Here is a 16453-nt window from a genome sequence, read left to right as displayed (position 1 = left end):
ACCTGGTTGGTGTTTCCAAACTGCTCCATTGTGGCCAGTGTCAAATTGTGCCTAGGTCCCGGTCTAGTGCAGCCATATGCTATTACTGGCACTTTGTGCTTCGTTGCGCTATTCATACTTAAACCTCAAAAAACGTATCTTGTTGGTTCCACTTTTTGGATTTTTTTCACTTAGTTGTCATTTCGTTTATTAGGTTTCACTTTATTTTTCTAATTTAGTTTGGATTTTTTATTGTTTTGCATCTCAACTTTATTACTGGTTTGGTACTGCATAAATATTTTACACAATGCTCTAAGTTGAGCCTGTCTGCTCTGGCTACAGCTACAATGGAGTTGAGCTGAGGTTAATTTAGTGACTTTAAGGCTTCATCCTACAAGCGTTGTGATTATTCCTTCAATTGGATGATCACCCAACCCAATTAATAATCCAATTTCTGTCGCATATTTACTATGAGGGCACTGAGGCCAGGTAAGCAAAGAGCACAAGGTCACTAATGACAACATGGCAGGCCAGAGATGCGGTTGGTTGTTCTTACTGGACATAAATATAAATCCAGATGATGTACAGATAACTTTAATATACTGTGTATTTGTTCACTCTTTCTATACTTGTATTAACTTTACAGTAATGTAAAGAGAACTCAATACCCACAATTGTTTGTTGTAAAGGACACTAATACGTCATTTATAGATATTCTGGTGGGTTGAATGTGGGGTGATTACTGCTGGGGAGGTGGGTGATACGAGCTGAAATATTACAGATAAAAGGCCACAACTTTTACACCTTTTCACACTAGTTGCGCAGAATTAAATGCTCCTTAACCTACCAGAGAAAAGCACTGGTCACCTTGATGGAATGATTTAAGGCACAATTAGATGACTCTGACTCATGACAGACATACAGTAGCAGATTCCTCAACCCTTAAGCCTTGGCGTTTGGCATTCCGACAGCCTATGAAGAATTCGTTAACAACTGACTACATAAGTATATACCATAATAGGGCACTTCACATGCCTCTTTTTTTAGGCTAGACTACCTTGGAGGCAGGGTTGGGTGGGTAAGAAGCTGTTTGGGAAATTACTACTGTGATACTGTTATGTGGAGAAGCGTGGCTCAGTGGTTAGAGGCGGCAGACCCAGAAGCTGAGATCGGCCGTGGACCAGGGTTCGATTCCCCGCCTCGGCGGGTCTCGGGCTCAAAAATTCCATGGAGTCGACAATTCTCGCTCTGGTGCCTACTTGACTCACGGGGTCACACTCTGCGACTCTGGGCAATAGCTTGCTTAATCTCCACTACGGCCCCTCGCGGTGGGATGCCTGGCTTTCACCTTGTGGATACCCGGCCGGGGTATCTCACAGGGGAATACCAGGACGGGTTCCTTAAGCAAGTGCCTTGAGGCCCCTGGGTTAAAGCGCGCTATATAAATCGAAGCACATTTACATTTACATACTGTTTATACTTTCCATTACATTGTACGCTGACTACAACTTGTTGACGAACACATTACACTCATCTTCTCATTGCCATTATAATACATGCAGCTCCTCTGGATAAGCCACAGTGTTAGATATACCCTGTATCTAAATGCAATCCTTATGTTTGTAAAATGGAATAAAATATGCTTGGATAAAAAAACTACCCTAAGGTGGTCACTGTATTTTCACTTTTGAGCAGAGTTGAACGAGTACCTTTCCAGGAGAGACTGTGTTCATTTCCCTGGGCTATAGCCTCAAAAATCTGTTTTATTTTGTGAGGTCACCTCACACAAAAATATATTATGTTGTAGCATTAGGGCATGCTTCATACCTTTGAGGAGGCCACATGGAGCTCAATTTTGCATCAGGGGTACAATAGTGTTGTAAACATCTTTCTCTGGAAAACACTGAATTGTGTATGAACAGGAGTTTGCTGTCCCTTTCAGACATAAAGTCTTGTTTAGCAAACTTATGTAAAACTTGTGCTGGAAGAAGGACTATCTAAATATATTTTTTTCAAAAACAATTTGGGGGAAAACCGCCAGCCCGACAAAACGTCCTTTGAGGAAGTAGAGCTTGTTGGTTTCACTCACTTAATGTAATGTGGACCAGCTATTATGTCTGACCACTTTCATAAGCCAGCACTGTTTGTCAGTTATGTAAAGATATGATCTGTTCTTTAAACTAGCAGCATAAAATTCAAGTCTAAGAAAACAATTGAAGCACCCCTTTAGATACTCACCCTTGGTATCACCTTCTCCAGCTGAACAGCTTGCCCGGCTTGCGTAGTGAGACCACCAAAGTCATTAGGTGTTGACTTGCAGGTAGAGTGGCACCAGTAGTGGAAGTGGGATGTGCCATTGGTGAAACCTTGTGCACCTGCAACTATTATTTTTCAGTTTTAGTACTGTGAGTAGCAAAATCTCTGCGGGTCATTCTGTTATCTTCATGCTTTTAACTTTAACTGTGACAAGAGGAATAAATATTGGCATAGATAAAAAAAGGGTACAATTACAGTAGCTTAGAGATAGGAACACGTGCTGTTCAGTACTGTAAGTGCCAAAGTTTTGTATAATACTAATTTTGAAAATTTACATCGGTTGTTTACTGATGCTCAGTGCTTAATATGAAAAATGATAACTGTCGGTGCACAGTATTTTGGTTTCTTCTGAACAGTGCATGAAGCACATGCGCTGTTGTTACGAAACCCCTTGTAAACAAAAAAAATGTATAAGGGGCTTGGAGCCTGCCTCGTAGTTTTTTTAACTAAGCATTGGCTTGCATACACGTTGCTCTTGTTTCCTTGCTTCTTATTGGTCAGCGGCTTCCTGGGCTTGCTGCTTCCTTTTGGGTTTCAAGATTCAAAACCTGCTGTGAAGCATAGACCAACGACAGTTTCCTGTCTGCGGAAAGTGTCTTTCCACCTGCCACAGGCTCCTGCATGTACCTTTTTTTTATTTTGGACATACACTCTCAAAAACTACATGTGTTCGAAATGCATGTACTGCCCTTCCCCGCTACCCCGTGTAGCTTTCCCTACCATCCCGCCTCACACTGTCCATTGTTGGTGTTCCCACATAAACCCCACTCCCCCATACTGTCAGTTGTCGCTCTCTGCTCTCGCAGAGCTATTTGAATGTTTTTACAGATGTTGCACAGCAGTGCAGGCTGCTATGCAACATGGTTTAAAGTAAACAAAAAACGCACTATGATGCAGTCAATGCGGGGCACACCCAGCACTTCATTTTTATTTACTTTAAGTAGTTATTGCAAAGTATACCTAAAGAACATTGACAACGCCAATAGATCTTGTATAGCAAAAACCTATTTGTTTTTACCAATGCTTGATTTGTCAGAAGCATCAAGCAGATGCTGACGAAATGTTGGGATTGCAATATACACAAGATGCCTAGTCTGGAATCCACCTCATGATGGTTTCGTAACTGACCATACACTTCCTGCACCTTTATTTCACTCTTGCTGGTTCTTTTCATCCCTGCCTTCTGCCTTTGTCACAGTTTTCCACTTTCTCTTCCATTCAACTTTTGTGTTGTTCTCACTCTTGCTCTGGAGCGGCCTCACCTACAACCACAGGCTCAAATTAAGCACTGCTGGTGCTAGCAATAAAGTAGCTGCTCTTTATGGGGGCAAGCACAATTGTGTCAGGAAAAACAGGTTCTGACTGCAATCTGAGCTTAAAGAGTACAGCCAGTTTAATATGAAGGCAGGATGGTCTTGAGTTAATCAGTTGGATATCTGGAATTGTCTTTTCACATCTCAGTTAGTTTGGCAAAAAAAATTCCACATAGAATTCAGCTTCTTTTAATTGTATTGTGTCTTTTAGCGTCTCGCATGCAGTATACTAACTGCACGACCAACCCATTCAAGATTCTGCTGGAGGACGTCCCATCATGTCCCAACATATATGCCAACTGGCTTGTTATTCTTTTATTGGTGATATTCCTATTGGTCACCAATGTCCTTCTCATGAACCTTCTGATTGCCATGTTCAGGTATGTAAAATAAAAAGCAACCCGCCTGTGTGTAATTGTGTACTTTCTTAGACAAACATATGACCTCTTTGTTTTATTAATTTATTTATTAAATGTATTTATTTTATCTACTAAAAGAGACTCTTGGCACTATAGATAACAGCCACTGTCAAAGTCAATAAGGCTGGCCCTTCTATACAGCAAAAACACAGCTCGAGTCGAGGAGGTGCCGCATCAACGTCGATCCTGGGATGGAGGCATGAGTTGGTGCCAATATGCGCCATCGATTGAAGCTTTTGTGTGGAATCCCTTTGCAATGCTGGTGCTGTGTTGGTGTTGAGCCACACTGTCCGTCGGCATTGAGCCACATGAGTTGTAGAATTGCTGTGGTAAGGTGGCCGCTGCTTCAGCGTTAAAGGTGATGCGACGGTTCCGATCGGCGCAAAGCCACTGTTACATCAATGTGGAAAAAGCTACAAGAACCCACTTCTGAGGCCCAGAACAAACATGGAGAGGGTACCTCGGGCAAGGGTAGGACTCACAGAAGGCAGAGTCCAGCAGCCCCAGCAGAATTGCAGTAAGTCATTTGTGTTCCTGAGATTTCAGAAAACAGTCTGCAAGCCCTTGAAGATCATTTGGAGGAAAAAAAGAGTCCAGCTCGCAGAGTCAGGGAGCAGCAGGCAGCAGGGCAATCAAGCCAAAAAGCAGTCCTTCCAGCAAAACAGTCCAGTTGAGTCCTTTAAGCAGCACAAAGGCCCTTCTGACAGAGGTTCAGTTCAAGATCCAGAAGTGCCTGATCTGAGGGGTCAATGACCCAGTACTTACACCCAAAAATGCCTTTGATGTAGGGGGTGACTTCAAAGCAGCTCACTGAAGTACACAAGAATCCCTTTCAACCCAGTCCTGTCTGCCAGACTATCTGTGGGGGGTAAATCAGTGCTTTGTATGTGGACAGGACACTGCCTATTGAAGCGTAGGTGTCACCCTCTCCCATTCTTTCCTGCCTAGGACGACCTATCCAAATGCAGATTAATGTACCAAATGCAGAGGAGCCTCACCTTGTTTTGTTTATGGCTGTCTAGAGGGAATGCACAAAGTCTAGCTATCACCCATCCCAGATGCATATTGGAGACAGGCTTCCAGACACGTAGAGCAGTAAGAGCAGAGAAATGTGGCATTTATAAAACAGTAATGTTAAAAATAACGTCACCAATAAGGAGGATTTATCATTGCCATTCCAAAGATATGAAACTTGAAAAAGCTACTCCTCTCTGATCAGGAAGGATAGCTTAAAAGTGTATTAAGAAATTCCCATTGCTAGCTTACAAAAGGTGTAGGCCTCACAGTAGTGAAAAATGAAATAGGCTGCTTGACACTAGGCCTGGGCGGTAAATTCCATTCCTCTTGCAGAATTTGCAGAATTTGGGCAATTTCGCGTTCTGCGGAAAACGCGGAACTGCCAAAAATTTGCAGAATTTTTTGCTTGTTCGTGCTTTCAAAATTAGTGTTTGCGAGATATTTCTCCCCGAGGACGCACACCGCAGTCGCGAACAGGAGAAAAGCATTGTGAACGGGCGGAACAAGCAATTCCCCGTGTTTGCAGAACTTTTGCGTGCTTGCGCATATTTTTTACTGTTTCGTAGAGCTTTGCATAGCGCCACTATGCAAATTCCGCCCACCCCAACTTGACACTATCAGGACATTCCAAACACACAAGTACATGTCCTACCTTTTACTTACATGGCATCCTGCCCTTAGGGTTACTGAGGGCCTACCTTAGGGGTGACTTATATATAACAGAAGGGGAGTTTAACCCCTTTGATGCTCATGACGAGTTCAGCTCGCTATGCAGTACACTGCTCGTGTGCTCATGACGAGCTGAGCTCGTCATAAACAATGGGAATAAATGAGAGTCAGCACAGAGGGGCAATTGCTGCAGCACTGATGGTGTTAAGGCCTGGCAAGTAGTTTTAAATGCCATGTCGAAGGGGCTGTAAACTGCACACACAAGCACTGCAGTGGCAGGCCTGAGACTTGTTTGAAAGGCTACTTCTTTGGGTGACGCAATCAGTGCTGCAGCCCACTAGTAGCATTTGAAGTATAGGCCCTGGGTATATGGTATACCACTTTACAAGGATATTACCAGTACAAACAATATGCTAATCAGGTATACACCAATGTCATAATGTTTTAAGAGAGAAGCACATGTACTTTAGCACCGGTTAGCAGTAATAAAGTGGTCAGACTCCTAAGGCCAATAAAAAGAATTAGCAAACATGGGGGCATGGCCAGCAACATGGCCGGGTAGCTGCGTACGTTGCGAGCTCCGCCAGCCCCGATTTGATCCTGTGTAGTATCCTGACCCTCAACACCTTCTAATTCCACCAGCGAGGAATCGCAAGGTGTGCTACGAAGAAGGTGAGCAGCCACACCTAATAAGGCATTTTTCTAGCCTTTGTTGTACCACTGCTAAACTGCCGCACGCCAAGATGGCGTCTTCCCGGACCAGTCCGCGGCCACTCTGAGGGTCGATGGAGTGAGCTGCGGGGGCGCCTGGTCACTATCTCTGGTGTCAGAGACCAGTGGAGCCCTTCTGGACCGCAGGAAAGACGGCGAGGAACGGTGTACACACGCTTGACAAGGGAAGAGACCTGCGGGCCCGAAGGTGAGCTGGTGAACTGCATCATGGAGGGTGGAAAGACTCTCCCCCTTCGCACAGACTGCGGGAGTGCAAAGCGGACCTGCCGCTGGAGCCGGACGAGGCACCCTGGGGTCTGGAGTGGGCCGTCTACGGGTCTGCCTTTCCAGTGGCGGATGCCGGTGATCCCTGCGGCGCTAACGCGGGCTGGCCCGTCTGCTGCTGGGCGGACCCGGAGACTTTGGATACTGCCGCATAGACCGACAACCAGTGACTGGGCTGCAGGTACGGCGACATCGCTGCGGGGGTGCTGGCGGAACCACCAATGAATTTCCTATCCCTCCCCCTTCCCCCGCTGAGTCCAGCTATGCGGCTGTGGAGGAATAAAACGTGTCTGAGCAGGGGTGCTAAGTCAGCCCCAATGTGTATCAGAGCCTACTACAGAGAGAGCGGTCCATCTCATTGTAATCAATAAATGGATCCATGCTCCAGGTGATCACCTCACCTACAGGTTGAAAAGGTTACAACTTTGAGAATGTACACACTTACATTTTATCTACAGAGACAAAGGTTGTGCTCGACTCCTACCAGCTACCCAGCGCATGCTGGAGGCATGGAAATGTGCTGAAAAGCAAATGAAATGGGACGGGAGACCAACAAGGGAGACCCCGCTATGGGAAGGAACTATATTGACGGAAATTAGAAAATTAACAGGCTTTAACAGGCTTTTAACAGTGGGATTTATTAGGGATCTCTAAAGTAGGAGATGTACTACAGGCAGGAACACTGGCCCCCTTCGCCATGCTTCAAGACACATATCAGCTGCTCGACACTCAAGCCTATGCCTATTTAAGACTAAAGCATGCCTTGCAGGCAGGGGGACTGGACGATAAGGCACTGCCGGAATTTGCCCCATTAGAAGGCAGACTTTTACAGGAAGAGATCCCGACTCAGGCCATCTCACTGACCTACAAAACACTGATTAATAATATGCCTGATAATCTAAGCCCTCTTCCGACTAAATGAGAGCTTACCACTGGCCCACTAGACGATATCGACTGGGAAGCCGCCCTGATGCACCCATGAGAAGTAGCAATTAAACTACGGCTCTGGCTCATTCAGTATAAAATTCCACATAGGACTTACTTTGACAGAGCATGACTTCATTCTATGGGGAGAGCAGATAACCCAGATTTCCTCAAATGTCACACACAACGCGGTACATTCATACATACCATCTGGGAGTGCAATAGGGTTCAAATATATTAGGTCAAGATATTACAGGAACTGAATAACATACTAGAGGCTCAACTAGAGTTAGACGCCAAATTCATCATACTGGGAATCTCCACAGATGTGGACCTGAGGCATGAACTCCTGTTGGCTAATTTGGGGCTGGTGGTAGCCAAGAAGGATATAGCTAAGTATTGGGGCACCAATTGCCTACCCACACTCAAGAAATGGAGAGCAAGTATGGATCTATATATGGTTTTGGAGAAAGTGACATACAAAGCGAGGGGTTGTCCCCAGAAGTTTGGCAAGATATGGGAGCTGTGGACAAATTACTATGGATTGGAGTTGGGTAATGAAGAAGAGGGATTGCTCTTGCCACTGGGATGATCAGGGAAAGAGACTTGGCGATTGTGGGACCGGGCCCGTCTTTGTTGAAAGGGATTAAGGTGGCCCTGACCCTTAGTGTGTATATATATATATATATATATATATATATATATATATATATATATATTTATATTTTCCATTAATTAATTTATTCAGTATAAATTTGATATATTTTTGAATTATCAATGTGGCTATATATATTTAACATGTTAACGTCAGAAAAAGGGAATATATAAGATCTCTTCATGGAGTGTGGTTCACTTTATAGTATGTTGTTTATGTTTATATGTCACATGGTGTGCACAAACGCATATAAAAACAAGGCATTTCAAATTGCATTTTACTGTGATCAAGGGCATCCGCCCGAATTGCGTTAGTCCGCTGCGCTTTTGAACTTGGTGCAATAAAATCATCTTGCCTTACTTTTGGGATTCGTCTGGTCTCTGTTTGCCGAAGTCGGAGGTTCGGGATCTTTTGCTTGAATTTATATATATAAATATTATGTTGAAGTCCGACCTCATGATCTCTTTTAGAGGAACTGTTGATATGCTTTTTACCCTATGTCAACTGAGATTAGCCAACCATCAATCTGTATCGTGCATTCATGATTTCTTTGATTGTAAGTTCATATTGTCAAAAATAGATAATATTTTTTTTTTTTTTAAGAATCAGCAAACATGGGAGGCAATAGGCAAAAGACCACCCTAAGAATGACAAGTCTAACAGTAATGCATTGGTGTGTGAGTGAGCTGGGAGTGAGATACCTGATGCGAGTGATAGACGTTCCTTCTAGAGGTAAGAGCAGATCTGGTGGAAATAAAGCACACTCCTGAGCAGTGAAAAGGGAGTGTTACCCTGTACACAAACCCCATGGACTAGTTACATTTGCCTTGTGCTAACAGACTGTGCAGAACTTAAAGCAGATGGTTACAACAGTGGGGATGAAAGGAACACTCCTGCTTCAACCCACACAAGTGAAAATCAAAGCACCCTCCAAGATCTGTTGCTAAACTCGGCTGTGATGAATATGTAAGGCTTGGCCCCATCAGCCATGAAGGTCAATACCTCCTATATTGGGCACCTTACCCAAACCAGCAGTATGCTCACGCGGGCAGCCTAGCACTGGCCAGCTGCCAGGGTCCACCATTGAGGCAAAGCAACTCTTGGTGTTAATAAGCACTGCATGTTGTGCATGGAGGCCTTTGTAGCGGTACCACAGGTGGTATTTGATGGCTATACTAGGCACCTATCATTATTACCTATATTATAGAAATTCATACAGCATTTCTGACGTTAATGGATGCTGTAAGTAGCACATAATTCTATTAGCTGGGTATTGCACCAACAATGATGGGAGGTTGAGTCAGCCTTGCTAAGATTCAAGCTCATGACATGATGTAGTAAGCGCTCAATTCACTGCAACATTTTGTGGGGTTATAAGATATAAAAACAGTGCCAGTATAGTTGTAGTGGTAGTAGCATAAGATATTTAAAAATATAATTAAATATAGAATCACTGTGAATGGAGGGGTTCGGTGTATTATATTTATTATCACTGATAATGATGAGCATTAATATTATTAATATGGTAAGTTATTTGCTTTGCCTTCTTGAGCTCAGTACTAAAACTGTGTAACCAAAATGCTACAGGAGGAGAAAAACTCCCCTATACCCAAACTCGAAAACTAAGTCCTTTTGAAAGGAGTGAACAGACAGCGCTACATGGTCTTACTCCATCTACTCAATTGAGCCTTTGCAACTCAAGACACTAAATGCAAAAGAAAGGCAAATAGATAGCAAGTTAAATCAGTAGTGGCTGTAGGAGGGCCTGTGATGTGGTGAGAATAATGTGCTGAATGTGATGTGACAAATGTGATAGAAGTGAGTGCGATGTGTCAGTTGACGGCAGTGAGTGTGGTGTGTATGAAATGGAATGAAATGAAAAATTATATTTATATAGCGCGTAACTACCCGGAGGCCTCGCAGCCCTTTAACTGATTACTGTGGCGAGGCACCGGGTGGGTTAACACGCTTTTCCAAACAAGTGGGTTTTTAAAGCTTTCCTGAATGCCATCCGGTTGTTGTTCTCTCTGAGATCCAGAGGAAGAGAATTCCAAATTCTCGCAGCAGTGTGCGAAAATGAACGGCCGTCCCATCGGGCTTTGTTGATTTTGGTTGTGTTGGCTAGATGCAATGCACTGGAATGGAGGGCTCTGGAAGGAGTATAGGGCACAACTAGGGGGAACAGGATGGCAGGACCTGTTCGATGGAAGGATTTATGCACAATGCACATGGCCTTGAATTGTACTCTTGCAGCCACTGGGAGCCAGTGTAGTTCTCTTAGGGCCTTCTTGGCTGACTGCCAACGAGGAATGTTAAATAATAATCGGGCAGCGCAGTTTTGAGTGACCTGGAGTCTGTTAGTCACTGCTGCCGGGGCTCCCAGATATAAAGCATTTCCGTAATCCAGGGGGGAGAGTATCAGGGCCTGAACCATGATTCTCATCTCCTGGAATGGAAGCAAAGGGAGCACCTTCTGGAGCATTCTCATTAGCCCGACACACGTGGATGCTGTTCTGGTGGCCTGGACAGAGAAATCTAGCGCTTTATCGAGCCAAACTCCAAGGCTCTTTATCTGAGGTTTAGGGGGAGGAGGAGAGCCTAGATATGTGGGCCAGATGGAAGCCAGAGTGGTCGGTGCAGGGTTGCCTAATAGCATAATCTCCGTCTTCTCCCCGTTTAGTCTGAGACAAGAGGATTGCATCCACTTGGCTACTGCCTCTAGACAGGGGCCCAGTGTGTTGGACGACCCCTAAGTGTGGTCCAAAGAGACCACCAAATGGGTGTCGTCCGCGTAGGTGACAATACGCACACCGAAGGGATGGACTATCTCTGCTAAAGGTCTCATGTAGACATTAAAAAGTGTGGGGCGTAGGGCAGAGCCCTGGGGAACCCTACAACTGAGTGGTTGCTTGGAGGAGACTACCTCACCCTCAAACACCTGGAAGAAGCGCTCATCCAGGAAGGATCCAAGCCGGTCAGAGACAGGACCCAGCCTTTCTCTCTTCTTTGCATCCAGGAAGGAAGTCAGCCATGCCAGGGCCGCGCCCGACACGCCCATGCCCTTCAGACGATGTAATAGAGTGGCATGGTTAACCGTGTCGAACGCGGCGCTGAGGTCTAATAATATGATGGCTGCTTTCCCTCCCTGGCCCAGCACAGATCTTGTTTCTTCCGTCACTGCCAGCAGAGCTGTTTCGGTTCCGTGTTGAGGGCGGAATCCCGTCTGAGAGGCACATAGCAGATAGTTAGATTCTAAATAATTTACTAGGATGTTGTTAATGTGCCTCTCAAGCAACTTGCTCATCCAGGGAAGTAGGGAAATTGGGCGAAAGTTGACCAAGTTGTTTTGGTCTAAGGTGGGCTTTTTCAAAAGGGCTTTAACCATCGCACATTTCCACGGAGCTGGAACAGAGCTCGAGGTGATGGAGGAGTTAAGGACATCTAGGATGACTGGGTGAATGGAATCAATGACCTTGGTAAGGTACTGCGGGGGTGCTGGGTCTTTGGGAGATCCCGAGGTGACTTTAGGGATCATTCTGTCTAATGAGATGGTGTCTATGAGAGGGAACTCATCAAGCGAACAGGGACCTAAGAGGTCAGTACTTGTAACGGCGGTATTCTCTGAGTCACTTCTACCAGTGGCGAAGGAGGAGTAGATGGCCTGGATCTTCTGGGAGAAAAAGGTAGCTAGGTTATTACATCGGGCTTGTGCGCCGTCAGATGACAGACGCTCGGGGGAGGGGGAGATCAGTGACTTGGCAATTAAAAAAAATTCTTTGGGGGAGTTTGCAGCTAGGTTGATTTTAGATTCGGAAAATTGGGCTTGTGCGGATTTCAGTTCATTTTTATATAGCTTAATTGTGGCTCTATACTCAACTTTCTTAAGTTGCGAGTGTTCTTGTCTCCAAGCTCTCTCCAATTTACGACAGGATTGTTTCATAGTTCTCAAGGCGGGGGACTACCAGGGGGCTACTTTAGACCTTTTTATCGAATGCAGAGATTCCTTCGGGAGAACTTGATCAAGGGAATTAAGAATCCAATTGTCAAAATTGGCAGTGGCTGTATTGGGGTTAGTCACCTTCGGAGGTATGTGTTCGGCAAGAGCAAGACCCATTTCCTCCCCCAGTGTTTCTTATGGTTTTGTAGGATGGGGGGGGCGCTTGTGGGCCATATAAAGGGTATTAAGTAGTGGTCGGTCCAAGGCAGTGGTATGGGTGACTCGACATTTAGGCTGTCAAGATTACTGTAGATGTGATCTAGGAGATGCCCCTTAGTATGTGTCGAGAGAAAACCTTTCTGGAGCAGATCAATGGCTTGGAGATTCAGTCGAAGACTGGTGGCTGCTGAATCAAGCGGATCGTCCAGATGCAAGTTCAGGTCGCCCAACAAGGTAAAATTTGCCGAGGTGAGCACTAGGTTAGCAGCTACATCCGTCATATTTGTGACGAAGTGGCTAGGGGTACCAGGCGGTTGATAAACTAAATTGCCTGAGAAGGTGGTGGTGGGGGTGAATTCGAGAGTGAAATGTAAGCTCTCACAGACTGGCGTGGTGGAGGGAGTGACACGGCATCTATAGTTGTCTCTGTAAATGATGGCCAGCCCTCCGCCTCTGCCTGTTTTGCGATCCAGTCACTTTAAAGTGTAGCCCTGGGGGGTGGCCCATACCGTAGCAGGATCAGTTTCCAGCTGGAGCCCCGTCTCTGTTAGAAAGAGGACGCCAGGGTTGTGCTCCTCTATCAGCATGGCCAGTTCAGTGCAATGTTTCGGCAACGATCGACAAAGTATAGTATATGTATAGTGTGACGGCAGTGAGTGTGATGGGTAGTTTTATACTGCGAGTGTGATTTAGTAGTAAGTCCAGTGCAATAAGTGAGATGTAATGTGTGTGAAGGTTTTGAATATATGACTTACAGTTATCTTTATTACCATGAATCTTAGTCCACCTCATCCCAGTCCTTACTTTGTTGAGGCTTGCCTGCTTCGTATCTAAAGTATCTAAAGTTTCAAAAAGAAAAACTGTAGTTCCTTTTCTATTCCCAATAAACCTGCCAAGTAATACCAACCCTTCCTTTCCCTTTCTCCACTTACTAACAAACTGATGCAAGGAGGAGCAAATCAAGGGACTGGAGGGAGGGATGGTTGAACTGAGACGAGGATGACTAAGTTTCAGTGTAATGAAGGTCACCAGTAAATAATGTATTAATTATAATGATTCACAAACATTTATGTTGATGACCATGTCGCTGCCCTGCATATCTCACTCAGAGATGCTCCCCCAGCCTCTGCCCAGATAGATAAAATAGATCTTGTAGACGTACCCTGGATGTCAATGATGGATGCATCTGCACTTATCGGTATACTTGGATTGACAGCTTAGCCCAATGTAGAGGTACTTTTTTTCCCTTTTATTACCAATTCCAAAATAGACAAAAAGGGAGTTGAAAACCCCAAAAGGTTGCATACGCTCCAAATAGATCTACAGAGGCCTACAGGAGTCTAAGCCGGATGGTTTACTGGGATGTACCTTCCAAGAAAAAAAACCTTCTCTTGAGATAAATTACATTTCGAATTATCATTCAGAACAAACTTGGGGTCTGTCCCGAAAAGACCTCAAGGGTTAGGTGATAACTAGGGAACATATCGCCAGATTCATCAAGGTAAGGAATTGCGAGTCCTTAATATCGTATTTTAAGGATTCCCTATTAAGGACTCTCAAAACGGGATTTATGTAGGAGTCGCAATTGAATTTGCGATTCCCACTGATTCCTCATTTGTGATTAGCTAATTGCTAATCGCAAATAAGGAATAACTCCCCATTCATTCCTATGGGCCTAAAGGAATGAATGGGGAGTTATTCCTTATTTGCAGTTAGCAATTAGCTAATCGCAAATAAGGACGCGATTTCAAGGGTGCCAGGGGTGTCCAAAGGACACCCTGTAGCACCTCTGAAATGTAATCTACATTGGTGTTGCGCACACACATGTCCAAAGGACATGTTTGTGTGTAACATGCAACTTAAAAAAATGCATTTAAATGCATTTTTCTAAGTTTTCGCTGTTTACCACGAGGTTTGACCACGCGGTAAATAGCGGCCCAAAATTGCGATTTCGCAATTTTAAAATGGTTCATGAATTGCATTTAAGGAATCTCAAATAGAGATTCCTTAAATGCAATTCCTCGCAAATGTGCAAATTCTTTAATAGCGAATTTTGCATTTGGGATGATGAATCCCAAATGCAAAAATTGCACTCGCAAAGGGCCAGATTCTCAGAATCTGGCCCTTTGCGAGCGCAATTAAGCTTGATGAATCTGGCTGATAATTCCCCCAATCACCTTACAGAGGTGATAGCTATTAGAAAAATAACCTCAGGCGAGAGCCACAAAACATTTGCCAATTCTAAGGGCTCAAGGGGGCTTCCTGAAGACCCTTCAGAATGAATGAAATATCCCAAGTTTGAACTAGACAAGGAAGTGCTGGCTGTCTGAGTCTAACGATTTTAAGGACTCTAAAAACCAATGTACCACTCTGAGGCGTTTCAAAAGGAAAACAAAAAGCTCTAATTGCTGACCACTGGGCTGATAAAGTTGTTGGGCCAAACCCTTCACAAAACCCTCTTGCAAATATTCCAGAATCTGATATTTGTCAATAGAATTGGGTTCTAAAAGCTTAGCCTAACACCAAGATAACAAAACCCTCCAGTGTTTAGAGTAGGACTTCAAATGGGATAGTTTCCGAGACGATTAGTTATCTATAGCCACCCAATGATATCACCCCAACATTTCTGCACTCTCAATTTCCAGGCTTTTAAACTCAGACGTAGCTAGTTGTAGCTGGTGGGAAAACCCTCCCTGGCCAAACAGGGTCGAGCAGAATCACTGTATGCTTCTCCTCTCAATTCTTCTGTAGGACCCTCAGGAGGAGGAGAGGAATTTAAGGAAAAGCATAAAGAGTGGCATTGGGCCATGGAAAAGAAAATGCCTTCACTGCCAGAACCTGAGGAGTTGGAAACGCCAAACAAAAATGGGGATGCATTGCACTCTATGGTGATGCAAAGAGGTAGACTCAGGATTCCTGAAATGAGCCCAGACCAGATTGAAGTGAAACTGTGAAATGTGATAATTGACTGATGGCGGTAGACCCCGGCTGAGAGCATGCGCCTGATGATTGAGCTCTCCTCGAATTTAACTGCTTTCACAGATAATAGATGTCTCTCTACCCAGCAGAAAATCTCCTTCGACAATTTGTTTAGCTTCCAATTCTATGTCCACCGTTGCCGGTTTAGCTAACATCTGACTATGGTATTCTCTGTCGTCACCAATAGATTCGTCCCTTTGAGTTGAGAGTGGAAATTTTGATAGGTCTTCCAACAAACCGCCAATTCCCTCCAATTGGAAGAGTGCAACCTCTACTCTTCAACCCATTGACCCCTCACCTCCTGACTTTGGAAAACTCCTCCCCATTCTCAAAAGCTCGCATCTGTAGTGAAAAGCAGTAGAGTGGGCAGGTTAAAAGGAATGACCTTCATTAGGTTCTAATCCAACAACCACAATTGGAGATCCTGAACCATCTGAGGACTGACAAGGATTAAGACATCAAACTGCTTGGATGCCTGAATGCTGAAGAAGATGATTCAATCAATCAATAAGTCAGGGAATTTTAAAGCATGCTCTTCCTGAAGGTGTGCAGATTAGTGGAGCGTCTGATGTTGACTGGGAGTTCATTCCAGGCTTTGGCCTTGATGTAGGAGAAGGCTCTTCCACCAGCTCTGGTTCTGACAATGCGCTGGGTTTCTGCTAGGGCCAGGTCGATGGAGCAGAGGTTTCTTTTGGGTATGTGGAAGGAGACTCTTTCATTGAGGTATTTGGGTCCGGTGTTGTGGAGGGATTTGTTGGCGTGGGTGAGTAGATTGAAGGTTACTCTCTTCTCGACGGGGTGCCAGTGGAGGTCTGGCAGGTGTTGGGTGATCTGCTCATGTCAAGGGGTGCTGAGGACAAGTCTGGCAGCGGTGTTCTAGATGGTCTGGAGTTTGCATTGCAGGGATTTGTTGATTCCAGCGTAGAGGGTCCACGCTGCTTGTTATGAGTGCGTGGGTGATTCAGAATGACTTTCAAATTGAACCATGCCCATGAAACCACTGGACTTGAAACCATCCTTGAATGGAGCT

At 44.7% G+C, this 16453-nt stretch overlaps 1 protein-coding gene across 1 annotated transcript in view; it reads left to right on the top strand.

Annotated features, from left to right (window-relative positions):
- TRPM5 (transient receptor potential cation channel subfamily M member 5) overlaps positions 1–16453 on the top strand; it is a 545198-nt gene that overhangs the window by 328238 nt on the left and 200507 nt on the right. The window contains exon 19 of the mRNA XM_086956260.1: positions 3820–3988. Within this exon, the coding sequence (XP_086812386.1) occupies positions 3820–3988 (169 nt within the window). The remainder of the gene's footprint in view (positions 1–3819; positions 3989–16453) is intronic.

Source organism: Lissotriton vulgaris, chromosome 2_1 (assembly GCF_964263255.1).
Source record: "Lissotriton vulgaris chromosome 2_1, aLisVul1.2, whole genome shotgun sequence".
Taxonomy (NCBI): domain Eukaryota; kingdom Metazoa; phylum Chordata; class Amphibia; order Caudata; family Salamandridae; genus Lissotriton; species Lissotriton vulgaris.
Note: the sequence above shows the minus strand (reverse complement) of the source record. Positions and strands in the feature narration are given on the sequence as shown.